Raw genomic sequence first — 14,608 nt, 5'->3', positions numbered from 1 at the left:
TCCTAAGCAACAGCGGCTGGATTTTAACGAGGCACTGCTAGCCAGGAAAACATTGATAGAGCCATTGCAACACTGAAGGGTTAGGGGTACACACACTCTGTCAATTCTCGTATATACTCTTTCATTCTAGACTCCTAGAGTGTTTGATTATCACATCACTCTAAATGTATAGACTATAAAGTTCACAAACATAAAGAGGGATGCTAGTGGGCCAGGCCAATCTTTCCTTATCTCTAAACTAAAACTGGGGAAATGTGTAGAGTGTTCTGGGCTTCAGACATGATTTTATTTCAGAATTCCTTGAGAGAAAAAAACGTCTGGTTAGGCTTTGTGTATGTAGTGTGTGCCTTCCTTGGTTTACAGCTATGTTGTTATTATGCTGTTTGTTACTTATGTAAGTTATGTTGCAGCTATTTGAAATAGTTTTGTCAATTTGTTCTGGCCTGAGACAAATTGTCCCTTTGAAACATATCTTTGTGTGTTGTATGTAGAGCACATTGCTTAGCAGAGTTCAGTGATGCAAATGCATGTCAAGTTGATCAACAGATTGTATTATTCTCCAGTGCAATAACAGTACTGAAATGAAGGCTGAAAGGACATTAAAGGGGGCCTTAAATTTTTTTTTTTTAAATAAATATAAGTAAATAGTTACTTTTCACAGTAACGCATTACTTTTTGGGTGTAAGTAACTGAGTTAGTAACTTAGTTACTTTTGAAATAAAGTAACTAGTAACTGTAGCTAGTTACTGGTTTTCAGTAACTAACCCTTTCTGGAATCGACTACTATTAGATTTATTTGGATCTGTGTACCTAATGAAGTGACAGGAGAGTGTTGAGACCGTACTTATGTTTTGTCTTTGGACGTAAAATAAGACAAAACCAACTCAAATATTTGCTTCAATGAGGACTTTTATTAAAGTTTGTGGGTCAGATGGATTAAAAACCTAACATTAGGGAATTAATTGGTTTATGTCTGCAAAGGAGAGCAGTCTGGTCGTGATGGTTGTTATTTGTAAGGTTCACAGTCTTGTTACATGATCTATTTTAGGTACTCGGCGCTGTTTCCATTGGCATAGATGCCGTTGGTAGCCTCTATTTTGTTCCCGTTGGTAAAAGGCGGGGCCTTCTTTTTCAAAGAGGCAACGTTGCCGTTGACGCAGTGCGGGGACAGGAAGTGTCTCTGCAGCTTTTCCTCCAGCAGCATGTGACTCTGAGGCGGGAGACCAAGACACGCTCTGGAAAGAAAGTGTCGATTTTAACTTTTGCATTGTAGGAGATGAAAAGGACTCGCTCTTTACGTGTACCTCATGATGTTTTCTATAGATGATCTCTGCCGGAAGAAGGCGTTGATGACGGGGGTCCCGGCCGGGACAAGCGGAGCCTTGCAAAGGAAGGAGAGAAGTGCCAGGACGCTGTGGAAGGACTGGAAGTGATCGTCTCCCTCGGGTCGGATGGTAATACGCTGACAAAGCTCTGTCAGGATGGCCAGGTCCAGTATGATGGGACTGGCGAGAAGAGAGTCCTGTGGGGGGGGGAAATGGTAGAGCAGCGGTTTAGAATCCATAATGTGACTTCATTTGGTAAAAGTTCATTCTATTAAAAAAATGTCATGACTTCACAAAAAGAGCCGAAATATCATGAGAAAAAAGTTATACATCATATTTTCACAAAAATTAAATTAATGGGAATATCATTGTAATACCATGGGGGGAACGCTCTAATTTTAAGGGAATAAAAACGTATTATAAGAAAAGAAAGCTGCATAATTATGCAAAAAAAGTTGTAAAATAACGTAATCTGATGAGTGATACATTTCAACATTTATTTAGAATTAAGTCCTAATTTTACAGAAAAAAGGTAGTAATATCTGAAAATGTCAATATGAATAAAAACGTTGCAAAATTACAGGAAAACAACTATTGTAATAATGGGAGACAATAGTCGTCATCTTACAACAACAAAGTTGTAATATGATGAGCGATAAGTTAACATTTTATGAGAATAAAGCAGAGTTGAAAAAAAAAAGTCACAATTTTACAGCGATAAAGTAGTAAAAAAAAAAAATCCACTCCCCAGAAACTCAGAATTCTATGACGAGAATTTGATTTTAACACTGTTTTACCTGAAAAAAGTTGCCATTAAAAAAAAAAGTGTAATATTACAAGTCAAAATAATAAAACATAGGAAGAAGAGTTGCAGTACACAGGAAAATAAATCATATTTTCTTACAAGAAATTAGAGATGTCTGATAATGGCTTTTTTGCCGATATCCGATATTGTCCAACTCTTAATTACCGATTCCGATATCAACCGATACCGATATATACAGTCGTGGAATTAACACATTATTATGCCTAATTTTGTTGTGATACCCCAATGTAACAATGTTTTCCAAAATAAATCAACTCAAGTTATGGAAAAAAAAATGCCAACATGGCACTGCCATATTTATTATTGAAGTCACAAAGTGCATTATTTTCTTTAACATGCCTCAAAACAGCAGCTTGGAATTTGGGACATGCTCTCCCTGAAAAAGTTGTGATTTTACAAGAATAAAAAAGTTAAAAGTTAAAGTACCACTGATAGTCACACACACACTAGGTGTGGTGAAATTATTCTCTGCATTTGACCCATCCCCTTGTTCCACCCCCTGGGAGGTGAGGGGAGCAGTGAGCAGCAGCGGTGGCCGCGCCTGGGAATCATTTTTGGTGATTTAACCCCCAATTCCAACCCTTGATGCTGAGTGCCAAGCAGGGAGGTAATGGGTCCCATTTTTATAGTCTTTGGTAAGTTGTAATATGTGTATATATATTGGACACATACATTTTAGAAGAAAAAAGTAAAATTTTTACAAAATAATGTTGATATTAAAAAAAAAAAAAAAGATTGCTTAATTATGATAATACATTTGTATAATAATAATAATAATAAAACAAGTGATTGATTTACAATAAATGCAGTTAAAGTTATGAGAAATTAATGAAAACAAAGAATATATAAAGTTATATATATTTGGATGCTTGTAGCAAAAAAGTAATATAGTAATAATTTCACGACAACATCACAAAACATGTTGGGTTTAGTAAAGCAGCAATGCTTGGCACTCAGCATCAAGAGTTGGAATTGGGGGTTAAATCACCAAAAATGATTCCCGGGCGTGGCCACCGCTGCTGCTCACTGCTCCCCTCACCTCCCAGGGGGTGAACAAGGGTGATGGGTCAAATGCAGAGAATAATTTCGCCACACCTCGTGTGTGTGTGACAATCATTGGTACTTTAACTTAAATATTAGGAGTATAAACATGTGTTAAGACCCAGCTTGCAAGCGTGCCAACAATGCAGATGGACAGAATTGCTCGGCCACTTGTTGCTAGGCAGAATTCATGTGGCAAAATCACTAATAACCAAAAGTCCAGTTTAAAAAAAAGAAAAAAAAAAAGGCATATGCTATGCCGTCCGCCTGGAAAAGAAAGGACAGGGAGAGTTGGCAGGAACAGGAAGTCATAGAAAAGATAGGAAATTGGGCCAAGAAGATGATAACAATGACATAAGTTGTGACCTCGCAGGTGTTGTGCAGTACGAGGGTGTTGAGTCCTCCCATCATGATCTCAGAGGTGTATTCATCCATGGCTCGCTTGCTGTCTCCCACGTAAGGAACATACTTAATCACCACCTGTAAGGACACACACACACACACACACAGGTGCTCGTACACATGGACCACACGATGATTGTCCACTCTGCGCTTCACTCACACAGTGGTCGGGCTTCTCGCCTTCTCGGTACAGGACGTGATTGGAGCGCACCATGTCGTCCACCACGTTGCTCTTGGTGATCTCCTTGGAGCGGAACTGCTGCGGGGAGGACAGGTTCTTGCCGTCGTTGTTTCCAAGGTGATTGTAGCTGACGATGGAGGTGGGCTGTGGAGGGAGGCAGAGGGACGTCACTTACGCTTTGTCTGACAAGGCCGCCATTTGCCGCCTGCATGTCTGTTGATTACCAGGGATGTCCCGATACACGTCTTTCACCTCCGATACAATATTAGGACATTAGATATTGGCTCTACCAATGTCCAATGTTGTGTAATTCGTAAATATAAACAGAATACAATGATTTGAAAATCCTTTTCAACTTATATTCAATTGAATAGACTGCAAAGACAAGATATTTCATGTTCACACTTAGAAACAACTTTTTTTTTGTGCAAATAATCATTAACTTAGAATTTAATGGCAGCAACACATTGCAAAAAAGTTGGCACAGGGGCATTTTTACCACTGTGTTACATGGCCTTTCCTTTTAACAACACTCAGTAAAAGTTTGGGAACTGAGAAGACACATTTTTGAAGCTTCTCAGGTGGAATTCTTTCCCATTCTTGCTTGATGTACAGCTTAAGTTGTTCAACAGTCCGGGGGTCTCCCTTCTGCTATTTTAGGCTTCATAATGCGCCACACATTTTCAATGGGAGACAGGTCTGGACTACAGGCAGGCCAGTCTAGTACCCGCACTCTTTTACTATGAAGCCACGTTGATGTAACACGTGGCTTGGCATTGTCTTGCTGAAATAAGCAGGGGCGTCCATGAAAAAGACGTTGCTTGGAATATCAACATATGTTGCTCCAAAACCTGTATGTACCTTTCAGCATTAATGGTGCCTTCACAGATGTGTAAGTTACCCATGCCTTGGGCACTGAAACACCCCCATACCGTCACAGATGCTGGCTTTTCAACTTTGCACCTATAACAATCCGGATGGTTCTTTTCCTCTTTGGTCCGGAGGACACGACGTCCACAGTTTCCAAAAACAATTTGAAATGTGGACTCGTTAGACGACAGAACACTTTTCCACTTTGCATCAGTCCATCTTAGATGAGCTCAGACCCAGCGAAGCCGGCGGCGTTTTTGGGTGTTGTTGATAAATTGCTTTCGCTTTGCATTGTAGAGTTTTAACTTGCACTTACAGATGTAGCGACCAACTGTAGTTACTGACAGTGCTTTTCTGAAGTGTTCCCGAGTCCACGTGGTGATATCCTTTACACACTGATGCCTCAGTATCGCCTGAGGGATCGAAGGTCACAGGCATTCAATGTTGGTTTTCAGCCTTGCTACTAACGTGCAGTGATTTCTCCAGATTCTCTGAACCTTTTGATGATATTACAGACCTTAGATGGTGAAATCCCTAAATTCCTTGCAATAGCTGGTTGAGAAATGTTGTTCTTAAACAATTTGCTCACGCATTTGTTGACAAAGTGGTGACCCTCGCCCCATCCTTGTTTGTGAATGACTGAGCATTTCATGGAAGCTGCTTTTATACCCAATCATGGCACCCACCTGTTCCCAATTAGCCTGTTCACCTGAGGGATGTTCCAAATAAGTGTTTGATGAGCATTCCCCAACTTTCTCAGTCTTTTTTGTCACTTATGCCAGCTTTTTTGAAACATGTTGCAGGAATCAAATTCCAAATGAGTTAATATTTGCAAAAAATAAAAGTTTACCAGTTTTAACATTAAATATCTTGTCTTTGCAGTCTATTCAATTGAATATAAGTTGAAAAGGATTAGCAAATCATTGTATTCTCTTTTTATTTACCATTTACACAATGTGACAACTTCTGTGGTTTGTACATAATTGTATTATTTTGTTGTGTGCAATGTTATTAAAGGTTTGATCAAGTGAAATGAGTCAAACAGAGGACAGTGGTAGGTAAGAAAATCACTAACCTATTTATTATTAACCGCCCTGAGATCGGTATGGTCGTGAGTTCAAACCCCGGCCGAGTCTTACCAAAAAAATGGGACCAATTACCTCCCTGCTTGGCACTCAGCATCAAGGGTTGAAATTAGGTTAATTCCCAATCGCGGCCACCGCTGCTGCTCACTGCTCCCCTCACCTCCCATGGGGTGAACATGGGGATGGGTCAAATACAGAGGGTAATTTCAGTGTTACTTTAAGTTTAAGTCAGACATGTCATGAGTCTTTAAATAGATTGAACATCAAGTCAAAATACATCAATTGGGACCGCCTCACATGTCATAAACACATTATAATGGGACTATTTGTGAAGGCAGCTTGTTGTTCCAACTCCATAGTGCAGATGGCATCGTGACTCTGCTTCTTAACGCAGCACCTGGTCTGCCAGAGAATAGGAAGACGTCACAGGATGGATCAGTGTTGCCAACTTAGCAGCTTTGTCGCTATATATTTAGCGAGCATTCTGACCTCTTTTTGCAAAAAGGGACTAGTCCCCCCCAAAAAATCTAGCAACTTTTTCTGGTCGTATCAGAGGCTCTGGCTGTGGGACCCCAACCTCAAAAATAAGTTTTTCTCTTGTTTCCCACAACATCCATAAAAACTGAAAGGGGATGTTGTGTCTGATGAATAAATTCACTCCTTTCACATCTTCTGTCTTCCTACTGCTTCACATGTTAGGCCCCGCCTTCTCACCTTGATGCCCGAGCTGACCAGGAAGTCCACCAACGCCGACTTGATCTTCGTCTGGCCGGACTTGAAGTCGTCCCCTCCGATGAAGACGCCCCTCTGCACGGCCAGGTCTACGGCCCCCGGCACGAAGGTGTTCTGGGGGGAGCCGTTGATGAAGGCGCATCCTTCCAGTATGCTGGCCACCGCAAAAAGAGAGGAGGGAGACACCTCCGAGCCGGCCTGACGGACCACAACAAACGGTACTGTCACTAATTGAATGTGTTTTAGGAATCCTATGACGGATTCTTCTTATGCTAAGGATAATAAAACAGAAGAACATTCAATGTTTTGTATTATTTTTTACTTTGATACAATTATTTTCTAACCACAACATTAGTATATAAACAGTACAGACACACCTTCTCATTTCAATGTGTTTTCTTTATTTTCATGACTATTTACATTGTAGATTGTCACTGAAGGCATCAAAACTATGACACCTGTGAAGTGAAAACCCTTTCAGAGATGTCCGATAATGGCTTTTTTGCCGATATTCCGATATTGTCCAAACTCTTAATTACCGATTCCGATATCAACCGATACCGATATATACAGTCGTGGAATCAACACATTATTATGCCTCATTTTGTTGTGATGCCCCGCTGGATGCATTAAACAATGTAACAAGGTTTTCCAAAATAAATCAACTCAAGTTATGGAAAAAAAATGCCAACATGGCACTGCCATATTTATTATTGAAGTCACAAAATGCATAATTTTTTTTTAACATGCCTCAAAACAGCAGCTTGGAATTTGGGACATGCTCTCCCTGAGAGAGCATGAGGAGGTTGAGGGGCGGGGGGTGTATATTGTAGCGTCCCGGAAGAGTTAGTGCTGCAAGGGGTTCTGGGTATTTGTTCTGTTGTGTTTATGTTGTGTTACGGTGCGGATGTTCTCCCCAAATGTGTTTGTCATTCTTGTTTGGTGTGGGTTCACAGTGTGGCGCATATTTGTAACAGTGTTAAAGTTGTTTATACGGCCACCCTCAGTGTGACCTGTATGGCTGTTGACCAAGTATGCTTTGCATTCACTTGTGTGTGTGAAGAGCCGTAGATATGTGATTGGGCCGGCACGCAAAGGCAGTGCCTTTAAGGCACGCCCCCAATATTGTTGTCTGGGTGGAAATCTGGAGAAATTTGGGAGAATGGTTACTCTGGGAGATTTTCGGGAGGGGCACTGAAATTCGGGAGTCTCCCGGGAAAATGGGGAGGGTTGGCAAGTATGACTGGGAGACGCAACTGCTCTGTACTTCTCCCTATGGCCGTGTACCACTCCGTACAGCGGCGTTTTAAAATATTACATTTTAAAGCATTTATTGGACATCTCTACTTTCAGGTGACTACCTCTTGAAGCTCATGGAGAGAATGCCAAGAGTGTGCAAAACAGTAATCATAAACGCACCCTCACCTTACAGAAGTGCTTCTAATACTTTTGTGCATGGACATGACTTGTGCAAAGCCCAACTTCAGGTCACCCCACAGATGTTCAATAGGATTTAGGTCTGGGCTCTGGCGAGGCCATTAAGAATTTAGCACGTATCTGAAGCTTTTGGAGTCAAAACTGGTGGAGAAAATAAAGTTTTTTGGGGACAGTCAGTCAGTGCCCAGACCTAAAACCCAGCAAAAATGTGCTGGTTATTTGGCTTTTTTGCAGGGGACGGCGTGGCGAAGTTGGGAGAATGGTCGTGCCAGTAACCTGAGGGTTCCTGGTTCGATCCCCACCTTCTACCAACCTCGTCATGTTCGTTGTGTCCTTGCTCCTGATGGGTGGTGGTTAGGGCCTTGCATGGCAGCTCCCGCCATCAGTGTGTGAATGAATGGGTGAATGTGGAAATAGTGTCAAAGTGCTTTGAGTACCTTGAAGGTAGAAAAGCACTATACAAGTATTACCCATTTACCATTTTTTAAAACTTTTTTTTTTTTTAATTACTTATTTGTCTAAATATTTGTTAGTTTTCCAAATCAAATGGTAGTCATCATAAATGTGATGAGGTCACTGCTTCTCGTGGTCTAACTTGTGGTCTCGTTGTCTCACCTGGATGGCGGCCAGAAGGTTTTTGGCCGTGTCGTTGACCCCGGGCACGACGTCGCAGAAGCGCTCGGTGGTGGCGGTCCACACGACGATGACTTTGTCCACGCCGCTGGACTGATGGAAGTCTCGGATGTCCTCTCTGATCCGCTCCATCTGCAAGGAACCGACGACTCAGGTGAGAATCCAAAACCGACACACGTTCCCTCTAGTGGTCAAACGAGGCTACAGCAAATGCTCAACGTTACCTGCTCTGCTATGGTCCCTGTCAGCACGTTGTCAGCTCGGCTCTCTTGGTTGGCGGCAATGAATTCTGGGATATAGATGGACGGCCGGGGCTTCATGTTGTCCATATATGGTCGTAGCTGCTCTTGTAGCGACCAGTCCAGGACTTGAGCTCGCTCCATAGCCCTTCCGAGATCCAGCGAGGAAATATCCCAGCCTAAAAGCGCAAGCGGCACATTTCTTAGACATGATTTTTTGGGAAAAAAAAAGTAAATAATAAATCTTCTTTTAGACCGTCAACATTATTTGGTGGTCAAATATAAGACAGAGCCGTACTAGTGATGGCAAAGAAGTGTGTGTGTGTCCTGGCTGCTCAGTACAATATGGCTAAGTCAACAATGAGTTATTACTAGAGATGTCCGATAATATCGGACTGCCGATATTATCGGCCGATAAATGCTTTAAAATGTAACATCGGAAATTATCGGTATCGGTTTCAAAAAGTAAAATGTATGACTTTTTAAAACGCCGCTGTGTACACGGACGTAGGGAGAAAGAAGTACAGAGCGCCAATAAACCTTAAAGGCACTGCCTTCGCGTGCCGGCCCAATCACATAATATTTACGGTTTTTCACACACACAAGTGAATGCAAAGCATACTTGGTCAACAGCCATACAGGTCACACTGAGGGTGGCCGTACGAACAACTTTAACACTGTTACAAATATGCGCCACACTGTGAACCCACACCAAACAAGAATGGCAAACACATTTCAGGAGAACATCCGCACCGTAACACAACATAAACACAACAGAACAAATACTCAGAACCCCTTGCAGCTCTAACTCTTCCAGGACGCTACAATATACACCCCCCGCTACCCCATACCCCCTCTTCACCTCAACCCCGCCCCCTCAACCTCCTCATGCTCTCTCAGGGAGAGCATGTCCCAAATTCCAAGCTGCTGTTTTGAGGCATGTTACAAAAAATAATGCACTTTGTGACTTCAATAATAAATATGACAGTGCCTTTTTCCATAACTTGAGTTGATTTATTTTGGGAAAAACTTGTTACATTGTTTAATGCATCCAGCGGGGCATCACAACAAAATTAGGCATAATAATGTGTTCATTCCACGACGGCATCGGCTGATATCGGAATCCGTAATTAGGAGTTGGACAATATCGGAATATCGGCAAAAAAGCCATTATCGGACATCTCTAGTCGTTACAACAACTAATAAAGTAATCCTCCATTTTTGACATAACCAGATCTTTCTTCAGCCTATAATGTCTCTGTCCAGGCTGCTCAGTACAACATGGCTACAAAGCATTATTTGGAATAATGATTAAAGTAATAATAATAATAAGGTAATTGCGCCTTTTTGTGCAAAACCGAACCCTTTTCTTGGTGCCTTGTCTCTTGTATGGGTCTGTCGTGGCTGCTCAGTACAACATGACGTAGTCGGCGATTGGTTATTACAAGGAATCATAAGGCAATTGTTCATTTTTAACGTCACCTGACTCTTTCGTCAGTGTCCAATCTGTAACTTCTTATATGCGTCCTGTCCAGGCTGCTTAGTACAACATGGCCTAGTGAGCAATGGGTTACTACAATGAATAATAAGACAATCCTCCGTTTGTTTACATAACAAGACTCTTTCTTGAGTGTCTAATCTCTCACAGGCGTCTTGTCCAGGCTGCTCAGTGCAACATGGCGATTTCTTACCAGACTCTTTCATTAGCGTCTAATCCCGTCAAGGCTGCTCAGTACAAAACGACTCGCCAACAGATTTGTTTTGAAACTGACTTTGAACACAAACAACCCCCTTCTATGATTCCCAGCCTCCTAAATGCCTCTGTCCTGGCTGCTCAGTACAACACGGCTAAGTCAACAGTGGGTTATTACGATTAATAAGAGGACAAATGTAATTTTTTTTGACATACTGTAACTGGACATTTTCTCTGGTGCCAAGTCGGCTCGACAGACACACGTCTGCCCAGGCTCCTCAGTGCAATATAGCAAAGTCCGCAATAAACGCCTCACGCGTCATCAGGTGTTATTTACTGTATTTTCTGGACTATAAGGCGCACTTAAAATCATTCCCCCCCCCCCCTCAAAACTCAACAGTGCGCCTTATAACCCGGTGCGCCTAATGTAAGGAATACGTTCGGTTGAGCTTACCCACCTCGAAGCAATTTTATTTGGTTCATGGTGTAATGATAAGTGTGACCAGTAGATGGCAGTCAAACATAATACATATAGACTGCACCGTTTGATGTGCTTCAACATAGGAGTATTATTATGGTGTGTGTGTATAAGTCATACTTAACCAACCCTCCCGATTTTCCCGGGAGACTCCCAAATTTCAGTGCCCCTCCCGAAAATCTCCCGGGGAAACCATTCTCCCAATTTCCACCCGGACAACAATATTGGGGACGTGCCTTAAAGGCACTGCCTTTAGCGTCCTCTACAACCTGTCATCACGTCCGCTTTTCCTCCATACAAACAGCGTGCCGGCCCAGTCACATAATATATGCGGCTTTTACACACACACACACAAGTAAATGCAAAGCATACTTGGTCAACAGCCATACAGGTCACACAGAGTGGCCGTATAAACAACTTTAACACTGTTACAAATATGCGCCACACTGTGAACCCACACCAAACAAGAATGACAAACACATTTCGGGAGAACATCTGCGCCGTATCACAACATAAACACAACAGAACAAATACCCAGAACCCCTTGCAGCACTAACTCTTCCGGGACGCTACAATATACACCCCCCCTTACCACCAAACCCCGCCGCCCCCCTACCCTGCCACCCCCCATCTTCCAAATTCGGAGGTCTCAATGTTGGCAAGTATGGTATAAGGTAAGACATTATCTGGCGTTTTGTTTTGCGATATTATGTTATTATATTATTCTGATACCTGCTGATCTGTATTTGGGATCTGCATAAATCCTGAAAAATTGTGTGGATCCGCTTTTGTAGTCCGTGCCGACGACGTAGTCGATAAGCTTCTTCCTTTTCTCTATCTTCTTATGTGGCATTCATCCTCCGCTGTTGCCATTTCTAATATAAAGTAGTGTAAAGTTCGTACTTATATCCGTCAGTAAACTCGCCATGAAAGCACTAAAACATACTGGTGTAATGAGTTTACATTATTCACCCAAGGAACTTGGGATGGTTTTTCATGGGACGGTTTTCCCGTCTTGATTCCGGATGAGGAGATGCTGCTCCGTTATTGATTGAAGTCAAGTCTGAATGTCATTAAAACAGTTAGCTCCATTTTTTAACACTTCCTCCACTCCCGTCCTTGCACGCTACACCGCTACAACAAAGATGACGGGAGAAGACGCCGCTAAAGGTGAGCCACGTAAATAAGACCGCCCACAAAACGGCTTGAAGATGATCCGTAAAACATAATCCATGCAACATTTTGACCAAAGAACCACCATCACATGTTATGTAGACCACAAGGAAGTCTTTTACATTTAGAAAAAAAAAAAAAAATGACTCCTTTTAATGCGCCCTATAATCCGGTGTGCCTTTATATATGAAAAAAGATAAAAAATAGACCATTCAACGGCAGTGCGCCTTATAATTCGGTGCGCCCTATGGTCCGGAAAATACTGTCGTTTGATCACTTTACACTGCTTGTGGCGTTCCTAACGGTCACAGGATGGCCACAGCTTGACACTGGAACAGATGAATTCAGTAGACATGGGTCGTACAAGTATTGTACCATCAAAGACGATGTCATTGGGGTGCACCATGGGTAGAAGGTGACAGAAGGGTACGCTGACCTCGCCCTCGGGCCCCGAACCAACACACACGGTCGACGCCTGCAGGAAGGATCCATAGTAGTTTGCTCTCTGGAAGAAAAGAAGAAAAAAAAAAGACTTCTTTACCATTACGTCATGACTTTCTTAGCCCCTGAGGAAGTAAACGGTGCAAGTTGGCCTTTTAAGGCAAAGAGCGTAGAAGCCGGTGATAGTCTGATGAACATGATGGGATGAAGTTTCTAGAAGGATTTTCCATGAATTACGTCTCGTCCCTTAAGGCGAGAATGCACTGTCACGACAGGAATGTCAATGCATCCGCTTTCCCAATACTCTACAGCATGATGCGACTTGCAAAAAGAGGCGAGGGTGATCAAGTTTGTTATTGGACACCTGCGGTCACGCCCACTCCAGTACGCCACGGGACACGTCATTAGGGACACTATAAATGGAAGACTGATGTTCTATTCAAACGATACACCTGGTACAATAATAGAGACGAAATTTAACCAGGAAAACTGGAAAGAAATGTAATATCACCCAAATTAATTCCAAATATTACAAGAAAAAGTTTATTTTGACTAGGATATTTTTTTATGTTACAAGAGAAAAACTCATGATTTTTTTTATTCTAAAACAATTTTATTTTTGCAATATTTCACCTTTTTCTCGTAAATTTGCCAGTTTTTCTTGGGGTATTTTGACTTTGTTACTGTGATACTGCAACTTTATCATAGTCAAATTGTGCGCCGTAATTTCTTGAAATACTTCAAAATATCTGAAAATAATGACTTTATTTTCGTATAATTTAGATTTTTTTTTTTTCAATAAAATGTTGAGTTTTAATTTTTATTTAAAAAAAAAATCTCGCACAATTTCAATTTTATTTTGTTAGAACTGAATTTTTTCTCTCTTAATTTTCAGCATCATTTCTCAAAACATTTACAATAGTGAATTGATATGTTTTTCTCATCAAATTAAAGTTGTAATTTTACAAAAAAATATATATATATTTTTATGATTGTGATATTTTATGAGGTGTGATTCTAAAAACTAGGAGTAAAAAATACAAATAAAATTGTAATGAAAAAAAATATATTTTTGTGCTGCTACAATTTTACTTCAGTAGAATTGAAACATTTTCTTGTAATTTTCAGAATCATGTTTTAAAAAATTTACAATAGTAAACTGACATTTTTTGTTGGAAAATGCCAACTTCAATTTTACAAGAAAAATATATTTTTGCTATTGTGATATTTTATAAGGCGTAATTCTGAAAGTCGAGAAAAATTCAGTTTTACAAAAATAAAATTGTAATTGCGTGAGAATTGAAAAAACAACAACTATTTTATTTAAAAAATAAACAGTCAAAATAATACGAGAATAAATTCCTTATCACAATTAAATAAATAAAAAAACCTAAGAAAATAAGATGCACAATTTGACTACGAAAAAGTCGTAGTACCACAGGAATAACATTAAAATACTCCAAGAAAAAAACTTCACGAGACTAAAATAATATTTTACAAAAATAAAGTTGTAATGAAAAAACAAAAACAACTAAGGCGGACCATTTTAGGGAGGAAAAAAACCAGCAATTTGACATAATTAAAACATTTTTTATTATCACAAAAATAAAGTACAAATATTAAAAGTATCGCAGGAAAATAATACTATCGTAATAGTGCAAGAAAACACAACTTGTATTATCACAAGAATAATGTAAAAATATTATGAGAAAAAAATATACATAAGTCCTAACTTCATTTTTTTTAATGTTTCATATTGTTTTTTTGTCTAACACGACAATGCTCACTTTTTGCGCAGTAAAGTAAAAACAGTTTAATAGAATGGCGATGACATCATGACACTTTTTTATAATCTCAGTCATTTTTCATTTCCTCAGTTTGGTTCTGACTTGGGACTGCTTTAAGCCCCGCTTCCTGCCCGGGCTAACTCTACGGTCATTGGCTGGTTTTTAAGGAACATTGTGTAAAAGACAGTGGACCATAAACAGAAACAATGTACCGTATTTTCCGCACTATAAGGCGCACCGGATTATTAGCCGCACCTTCAATGAA

General features: G+C 40.6%; 1 protein-coding gene across 3 annotated transcripts in view; it reads right to left on the bottom strand.

The window, feature by feature from the left end:
• Positions 1 to 891: 891 nt before the first annotated feature.
• Positions 892 to 14,608, bottom strand: part of LOC133611364 (inositol-3-phosphate synthase 1-A-like) — a 42,447-nt gene continuing 28,730 nt past the window's right edge. For all 3 annotated transcript variants that reach the window (XM_061968069.2, XM_061968070.2, XM_072913618.1), the window contains 8 exons: positions 12,491 to 12,620; positions 8,757 to 8,950; positions 8,515 to 8,664; positions 6,445 to 6,660; positions 3,755 to 3,919; positions 3,559 to 3,672; positions 1,305 to 1,522; positions 892 to 1,235 (listed from right to left, as the gene is read on the bottom strand). In XM_061968069.2, the coding sequence (XP_061824053.2) occupies positions 1,040 to 1,235; positions 1,305 to 1,522; positions 3,559 to 3,672; positions 3,755 to 3,919; positions 6,445 to 6,660; positions 8,515 to 8,664; positions 8,757 to 8,950; positions 12,491 to 12,620 (1,383 nt within the window). In that variant the 3' untranslated portion in view covers positions 892 to 1,039. The remainder of the gene's footprint in view (positions 1,236 to 1,304; positions 1,523 to 3,558; positions 3,673 to 3,754; positions 3,920 to 6,444; positions 6,661 to 8,514; positions 8,665 to 8,756; positions 8,951 to 12,490; positions 12,621 to 14,608) is intronic.

The sequence above is a fragment of the Nerophis lumbriciformis genome, linkage group LG08 (assembly GCF_033978685.3).
Source record: "Nerophis lumbriciformis linkage group LG08, RoL_Nlum_v2.1, whole genome shotgun sequence".
NCBI classification, from domain to species: Eukaryota; Metazoa; Chordata; class Actinopteri; order Syngnathiformes; family Syngnathidae; genus Nerophis; species Nerophis lumbriciformis.
Note: the sequence above shows the minus strand (reverse complement) of the source record. Positions and strands in the feature narration are given on the sequence as shown.